Source organism: Anguilla rostrata, chromosome 9 (assembly GCF_018555375.3).
Source record: "Anguilla rostrata isolate EN2019 chromosome 9, ASM1855537v3, whole genome shotgun sequence".
NCBI classification, from domain to species: Eukaryota; Metazoa; Chordata; class Actinopteri; order Anguilliformes; family Anguillidae; genus Anguilla; species Anguilla rostrata.
Genome location: NC_057941.1, coordinates 1,421,546 through 1,430,000, shown reverse-complemented (window position 1 = coordinate 1,430,000; position 8,455 = coordinate 1,421,546). Strand labels below are relative to the sequence as shown.

The 8,455-nt window shown below is 50.8% G+C and overlaps 2 protein-coding genes across 4 annotated transcripts in view; one reads left to right on the top strand and one right to left on the bottom strand.

The window, feature by feature from the left end:
• nop16 (NOP16 nucleolar protein homolog (yeast)) overlaps window positions 1-8,455 on the bottom strand; it is a 288,906-nt gene that overhangs the window by 202,743 nt on the left and 77,708 nt on the right. The gene's annotated exons all lie outside the window — the stretch shown is intronic.
• si:dkeyp-23e4.3 (rho GTPase-activating protein 7) overlaps window positions 1-8,455 on the top strand; it is a 51,058-nt gene that overhangs the window by 29,418 nt on the left and 13,185 nt on the right. For 2 of the 3 annotated variants that reach the window (XM_064349678.1, XM_064349677.1), the window contains exons 2-5: window positions 6,016-6,087; window positions 6,213-6,294; window positions 6,424-6,487; window positions 6,704-8,058. In XM_064349678.1, the coding sequence (XP_064205748.1) occupies window positions 6,016-6,087; window positions 6,213-6,294; window positions 6,424-6,487; window positions 6,704-8,058 (1,573 nt within the window). Of the gene's footprint in view, window positions 1-995; window positions 1,233-6,015; window positions 6,088-6,212; window positions 6,295-6,423; window positions 6,488-6,703; window positions 8,059-8,455 lie in introns of those variants that run through there. The other variant, XM_064349679.1, reaches the window with a different exon arrangement.

Below are 8,455 nucleotides of genomic sequence, written 5' to 3'. Positions count from 1 at the left end.
ACCGGTGAAAGGACTTAAAAAGCGCTATGAGCTCGAAGCCCCCTCTAGATTCGGGAACCCACAACCTCATGCATAAATGCACACACAGTACACAGAATCCCAGAGTCTTGGTCAGGCTTTTTCACTCTTGTTGTTTAATTTATTTACTTTCCTGAATACACACTAGTGTTGTGGGAACCAGGACTGGGCAGAGGGTGTTTCCCAGCTGTGATCATGGGAAAGATATTCGATGAACAGCAGCTGGCTCTCGCAGCATTCCCACAACATTTCCTCAACATTCCCACAACCTTCCCACAGCATTCCCTCGACATTCCCACAACATCCCCACAGCATTCCCACAACATTCCCACAGCATTCCCACTGGGATCAGCTCCAACCCTGCCCTGAGGTCACTGATGTTCTATTTGGCTGACAACCAGAAAGGACGACAGTTTGAAATCCATGCACATTCACATCAACATCCATACAACAGAGATAACAGACAGGCATTCTTTCTTATATATATATATATATATATTTATGCATATTTATATTTATATGTTTTTTTCAGTGAGTTGACACACTGCACTTCCTTGGACCTGGAGGAAGGCGCACGGGAATGATAAGTTGTTTATCTTAATAAGTGGCCGCTTGCAGGGATGATGCACTCGTCTCCATGCTGAGCAGCGGCACTAGAAAGTCATCCCTCAGGGGAAATTATTCTCAAGGCCAGGTGTCTGTGGGATAGATGTCTGGGGTCATAATATAAACTGGACACTGTCCTGGAAGAAACCACACACTTCATTGGGGGAGTGGGAATTTGTTTAACTGTTTGAATCGTGTCTTTGCGAATTTATTGGCAAATATATTTATGGTGTTTTTTTTTCCTCCTCTGGGTATATTATTTAGATGTTTCCACAAAGACGTTGCATGGCATTCAACCGCTGTTGGTGTTTTATTTTTATCTTTTAACAAATCCGTACTCCGAGGTGCCACCCTCGCGGTTGGACTGGTCCACCGGAGGGAAAAGGGAATTCTCTCGCATGGATTCCATTACCATGCCATTGTGCCCAAGAAGACCGGCTTGGGATTTGTGATTACTTAAGAAATAAAGTTTGCTCCTATGGCACTTAATCTTTTTTGTTCACATTTTTTGTTTTTGTTTAAGAATATCTTGCTAGATTTATTTGTGTAAAGAATGTTTTAATCTATTTTCCTCCCGAGGTGCAACTTCACAGTAATGATAATAACAAGTAAGTTCTGTTTTGTTTTATTTTTTTTCTCATAAAGATCTTTGATACTTTTATTTAATCAAAGTACCGGTCATGTCCATGCTGGAGTCAAGATGGTGCAAATTTTTATAACGATACATGATAGTAAATAAAAAGGTAATCTGTAAAGATGCTGATCTGTAACTGGTTTACACCCAAAATCTTTCATTTTCGTAGATAAGTGTAATAAGACGTAGAGATCCTTTCAAATAACACAGGAAATTAAATGGGCAGAAGCACTTGTAAAATTCTGAATACTGAATATATTTTACTTCAGAGTGAATTCCAGGGTGCTGCACATGGGTTTTGGGTGGTGTGAGTTTATATGTGGTTTAGGACTCTTTCTGCACTTACGGGATTTTACCTCATACACTCATTCATAAGCTGGTCTTGATAAGGGCTAACATTTCAATTTTCAAATAACTATGGACAAGGGAAAAAATAACAATATCTTGTTGGGGTCATTAAAATCGCCTTATGATGCTTAATGCAACATACTGGAAATAAGTATTTCTTCCCTGAAAGTTAAAATATCAAGAAATATCTACTGCAAGTGGTTGTGGAAGCCGGTACAGTGTAGTAGTATTATACCATTAGTCTTCTCTTTATCTTTTTGACACCATGTTCTGGAACTTACCTACTTCAGAAAACAGTAAAATATATATGCTAGTTATAAAATCTGCTACTGAAGCTTATCAGACTCCTGCACTTTACTTTAATGAGGGACAATAACAATGCCAAAAATTAAAAAGGAAAGGACAACTGAACTACTCTATCGAAAAAGGAATATGTAAACAATGATTAGAGGATTAATTTATATGCTTTCTATGATTCTGTGTTTTCTCCATCCATTCTAATTGTTAAATTGACATGTTTTACGTTTAATTTCTGTAATTAAAACATGATAATGATGTTCTGTAATTATAGTCACGCTCGGACCCTGTGATTCTTCTGTCAGGACTGAATTGCATAGACTGTTGTTGGTAACCGGGGGTACAAACACAGCGATATGCACGGTTACATGGATGATGTCATGCTTAGCTTTCTGCCAACCGTAGTCGGTGAGTCATAGACTGGCTTTCGTCCAAACCGCTTTCTGCTTTCCATGAATTTAGAGGATACCGAAAAGGTGGGACTTAAAAAAAAAAAAAAACTAAATGTGCTGCTTAATTCAACACAGAAAATAAAACAAAAGTAAAATATATTCTGAGCTCAGTGCTCCTGTCGCTATGCAAACATATATTTGCTTGGAGACCGGAGAATAGCCTGTCTGACTTCTGGTCTCAGCATTTACGCATTTGTGTAGCCTGAATCTTTAATAACTGATAATCGCAACAAAAAAAAGGTGATGGAAGTATTGCGCTGTCTGACGTTTTATCCGACGGCTAGACTGAATCCTCCCTTCACACACCGGGGGAATTTCTGTGAGCGTCGCGTTTCTGTCAGGATCCGTTTAGGGTTAGAAACGAGTCAGGTGTGCTGCAAGAAGTTCCACTGAGGCCTTGAAGATGCTTTTCTCCTGTCAGTTCACTCTTTTTAAGAGATGCAGCTCGCAGAAACCAATGTAGCAGCGTGGTCACTGGAGCACGACTAAGGTGACTGTAAGGAAAGTGTGTTGGCAGTACACTCTGGGGTGTCTGTAAAGCATATTGGCAGTATGCTCTGGTAAAGTGTGTTGGCGGTATGCTCTGGTAAAGTGTGTTGGCGGTATGCTCTGGTAAAGTGTGTTGGCGGTACGCTCTGGTAAAGTGTGTTGGCGGTACGCTCTGGTAAAGTGTGTTGGCGGTACGCTCTGGTAAAGTGTGTTGGCGGTAAGCTCTGGTAAAGTGTGTTGGCGGTATGCTCTGGGGTGTGTCTGTAAAGCGTGTTAGCAGTACGCTCTGGTAAAGTGTGTCAGCAGTACGCTCTGGGGTGTGTCTGTAAAGCGTGTTAGCAGTACGCTCTGGTAAAGCGTGTCAGCAGTACGCTCTGGGGTGTGTCTGTAAAGCGTGTTAGCAGTACGCTCTGGGGTGTGTCTGTAAAGCGTGTCAGCAGTACGCCCTGGTAAAGCGTGTTAGCAGTACGCTCTGGTAAAGCGTGTCAGCAGTACGCTCTGGGGTGTGTCTTTAAAGCGTGTCAGCAGTACACTCTGGGGTGTGTCTGTAAAGCGTGTCAGCAGTACGCTCTGGTAAAGCGTGTTAGCAGTACGCTCTGGGGTGTGTCTGTAAAGCGTGTCAGCAGTACGCTCTGGTAAAGCGTGTTGGCAGTACGCTCTGGGGTGTGTCTGTAAAGCGTGTCAGCAGTACGCTCTGGTAAAGCGTGTTGGCAGTACGCTCTGGGGTGTGTCTGTAAAGCGTGTCAGCAGTACGCTCTGGTTTGTGTCTGTAAAGCGTGTTGGCAGTACGCTCTGGTTTGTGTCTGTAAAGTGTGTCAGCAGTACGCTCTGGGGTGTGTCTGTAAAGTGTGTCAGCAGTACGCTCTGGGGTGTGTCTGTAAAGCGTGTTGGCAGTACGCTCTGGGGTGTGTCTGTAAAGTGTGTCAGCAGTACGCTCTGGGGTGTGTCTGTAAAGCGTGTCAGCAGTACGCTCTGGTAAAGCGTGTCAGCAGTACGCCCTGGTAAAGCGTGTTAGCAGTACGCTCTGGTAAAGCGTGTCAGCAGTACGCTCTGGGGTGTGTCTGTAAAGCGTGTTAGCAGTACGCTCTGGGGTGTGTCTGTAAAGCGTGTTAGCAGTACGCTCTGGGGTGTGTCTGTAAAGCGTGTTAGCAGTACGCTCTGGGGTGTGTCTGTAAAGCGTGTTAGCAGTACGCTCTGGTAAAGCGTGTCAGCAGTACGCTCTGGGGTGTGTCTGTAAAGCGTGTTAGCAGTACGCTCTGGGGTGTGTCTGTAAAGCGTGTTAGCAGTACGCCCTGGTAAAGCGTGTTAGCAGTACGCTCTGGTAAAGCGTGTCAGCAGTACGCTCTGGGGTGTGTCTGTAAAGCGTGTCAGCAGTACGCCCTGGAGAGGCTCGGGCCACCGGAGGTGCAGTGGCTGCTTAATGAAGCCGCCCGCGCTATCGGCAGATCTGCACAGCCTGGCCGGCACGTAGCTCTGCCCCCGACTCCCCCCCCGGCCCTGAGCGGCGATCAAACTTCCTGAGACTCCTGAGGGGGGGGCAGAGGGGGGGGGGGTTTAATCACGGCCCACATCGGCCATCAGCGCCCAGGCCTGGAGGCACGACTTCCTGCGTGACTTCCTGCGCGCCAGCCCCAAGTACTCAGGAGAGGAAGTGCCTCTCCTCGCCGGGCTGATTACAGTTTGGGGCTCGCCGGCGCGGTCGCGTTTATGTAACTGCGCTGTACGTTACGTTGGCATGACTACAGGAATCTTCTGTTCAGCATCGTGGCCAGTTCCAGCCTTCAGAAAATCATTCATGGAGACACCGCCGTACCGTAGCTTTAAAGGGACAGTGCACTCTCTGGGAGTCTTTTTGATATCATTCCAGTGTTCCAGGGTATGTTTTCGATCGGAAAGATCGTTTTTATGTGCTATTTTAGATACTTAATTTTCTGAAAACCAGTCAGATTTATAATGACTGGCACAGGAATGTTTGGGGACTTGCAAGCAAGACTGCACACATCAAGTAAATCCAAAGCAGCTTGTGAAGCAATATTAGGTTTCCAGAGGCTGCACATACGAACAGATTAATTTTGTAGAGGTTACTCACATTAATATCAGCTTTTATATCACGCTGGTAGTTCTTCCTTTGAGCACAGCAGTGTCAGGTCACAACCGCCACAGGAAACAGTTCCAGTGGAAAATGAGATGATATTATTTTAAGATTACATAATCGGGTAATGAACACACGTGTCTCCTCTGGAGGTTTAATTTCACTGTACAGACGGGTTTGGAGACACAGGAAATGCATTCTTTAACTTCAGACCACAAACTCCCGAAGGCCTCCAATACCATCCATTTCAAAGCCAGCAGCTTATCAGAAAGTACAGTAAACATCTAAACTGCTCCTCATTGCACACAGTGGCTGTCAGGGCCCAGGGAAAACATACAGCTACTCTGAAATAACACCAAAAACTCTCAGAATCTCTTCAAACGCATTACGGTGTGTTCCAGCTTTTACCCCGAGGTCGTGATTTCCCTCTCCAAGCACAGGGGGAAATCACGGCTGACTGTGCTGTAGATTCTCAGGTCTCTCCGTCAGCTGGCGCTGGCTTGTCTGCTCTGTGCGCGTACGCTGGGCCCAACAGCGAAGCAGGCACAGAAGCACGTGTGCCTGTGTGTGAAACGCAGAAGGCATGCAGTACAGGCAGTAACGGATTGAACCTGACCACCTCAACCCCCCCCCGCGCCCCCCCTCCCCCGCATCAGCGAAGCGCGCCGACGACACGACATTTGCTAAAACATCCCCGTTTACATTTCTGAGCCATCTGCCCCGTGCAGCCGCCCACCCCCCCCCCCCGGCTGTCTCCCGGTGACCCTGTTGCCTAGGGGACAGCCGCTACTGCTCAAGTGCTGGGCTTCACCAACCGAGGCGCGTTAAAAAATAAATACATATATAAATAATTAAATAAATAAAGTCTCACCATCTGCTCCTGGCGGTGCTGCGTTTTAGGGAATCTGGAAAGGTAAAGGAGGGGGGGGGGGGGGGGGGGATTCCCCGAATAACCATACATGAAAAGGACAAGAAGCTGAAAAACTGCCCAATATTGCGTACATATGTATATACGCATGTATGTGTGTCCTATGTCTTATCCTATGTCTAATTCTGTTTCATTTATTTGCTCGTTTCAGAAATTGAAGCAAAGGAAGCGTGTGATTGGCTCAGAGCAGCGGGCTTCCCCCAGTACGTGCAGTTGTTCAGAGGTAAATATTCAGCTCTTTCATCTCAGAACTGTATGAGGCACTGAAGTTTTATTAAGCACGCGGATGATAATCCACAGTTAATAATGCAAAGTTATCCTCTTATCTGCTCCTTCTTTGTGCTCCAGACTCCCAGTTTCCCATCGATATAGACTGGGTGAAGAGCGACCACCAGTTCCTGGATAAAGACGCCGTAGACTCACTCTGCAGGTATTCCCTCCTGGTGATCGCGGGGCGAAACGGGTCTTTTTCTGGGGCCTGGAGTGCGCGCGCTTGAACAGAGATGAGAGCTGCTAGCGCTTCCTTTCATCACGTTGACTAAACGCCTGTGCCTTTCAGGAGGCTGAGCACCTTGAACAGGTGCGTGGAGATGAAGCTGGAGACGCACCGGTCCAGGAGGAGGGTGAGTTCTGGCGCCGAGCCGCGGACGTGAAACGGGTCCGCTAAGTTTGGGAACTGTGTGGAGAGCGGGGGGGTGACCCGGAACTGGGAGGGGGTGAGCCGGGATGGGAGGGGGTGAGCCAGGCTGGGAGGGGGTGAGCCAGGCTGGGAGGGGGTGAGCTGGTTGTTTTGGAGGTTTGGTTTGGGGGACAGAGTTGTTCCGCGTCCCCCCATCCAGAGTGAAGACTCGGAGGAGGACGAGCCGTGTGCCATCAGCGCCCGGTGGGCCTTCGAGCGGGGGACCCGACGCTGGTCCCGGCAGGAGGGCCTGGAGTTCCTGCCCTCGCCCGACAGCCCCAGCGCGGACACGTCGTCGCCGCGGGAACCGCCCTTCCGCGACGAGGCCGGCTCGCCGCACAGCTCCGGCGAGAGCAACGGCGGCTGCGGCACCCCGAAAACCCCGGAGGACCCGGAAACCAGCCGGAGCTCCTCCCGCTCCTCCTGCCAGCCCCCCTCCCAGGACGGGTCCCTCAGCGCCCCCCCGTCGCCCGGAGACACCCCCGGCCCGGGGAGCGAGGAGCGCCTGGCGGACAGGCCGCCCAGGAAGAGGGGGCGGAGCCTGATGCGTAAGATGGAGAAGCTGCGTCTCCGTGGCGGCACGCTGAGGCCTCCGTCTCACGGCAACAAGGCCCGGGTGCTGATCAGCGGGCCGGTGCTGCAGGACGGATTCGACGAGGAGAAGCTCGCGCGCCTGCGCTGCCTGGACCTGTCCGAGCTTCGGGACGGGCCCGCCAGCCCCCCGTCCTCCCCCCCCCGCTCCGGGAGCGCCAGCCCCTCCCTGCCCAGCAGCGCCGTCAGCACGCCCAGTCCCGTGACCCGGGTCCGCAGCCATCGCCAACGGGCCCCGCCCCTCGACCAGAGCCCGAACCGGCACACGGACGACCAGGCCTACCAGAACCAGAACCAGAACCACCGCCAGGAGCACGTGGCCTTCCAGGTCCCGCCGGGCCACAAGCCCGGGACGTTCCCCACGGCGCTGACCCACAGCGTCCTGTGCCCCATCGACAACACCTCCGTTAACTGGCGGACGGGCAGTTTCCACGGTTACCGAGGCCGGCAGTGCCTGAGCAGCGGGTCGAAGGAGCGCGGGTTGGTCTGCAGCCCGCTGGCGTCCCCAACCGACAAGCGCAGCAGCGTCTACGACAACGTCCCGGGGGGGCCGGCGCACGGGCGCACCGTAAGCGACCCCCCCGTGTGGACGGGGAGGGGGGGGGAGGACGCCGACGACGACGACGTGTTCTCCGCGCTGGACAGCGTCATGGAGCGCATCAGCGGCCTGCAGCAGCTGGTCACCGCCTGGAGCGAGAAGCTGTCGGACGACGGAGACTCCGACTCCGCCCACACCGGCTCCGGCTCCTCCCCCTGCCCGCCCTCTCCCAGGGACATCCACCTGGAAATCGAACAGCACCGGGGGGCCGACTCCACCCCCCCGGAGGGAGACCAGGAGAACTGCGACCAAACCCCAGAAGAGCCCGAGCCCGAGCCCGCGAGCGAGCGCTACTCCGGAGAGCGGCCATCTCCGCAACACAGAAGGTAAAACCGCAATGGCTGCTGGGGGTAACATCTTTTCTTTCTCTTTCTTCTTTTTTATTATGTTCATAATTATGGTGAATTAATCACATTTTAAAAATACTGACACAAATTACACTTCCCCTTAACTCCCAATAAAACATTTTAAATTTGTCACAGATTGTCCCCCAATGGCCCTCAAAGTCAGTTATATTTACAGGCAGATTGGGAAACTGGCAAGCATTCTTTTTGTCATCATAAATCTTGTGAAGATTTTGACTCATAAGAACAAAGAATAGCAGGGAAATGATATAATTATGCAAGCGATGTGGATGGGCCGTGCGTTAGCCGCTTCCTGTGGAGTACGGCCAGCGCTGTAGCCTTGGGAGCAGATCGCAGTGAGCGCTAATCGCAGTGAGCG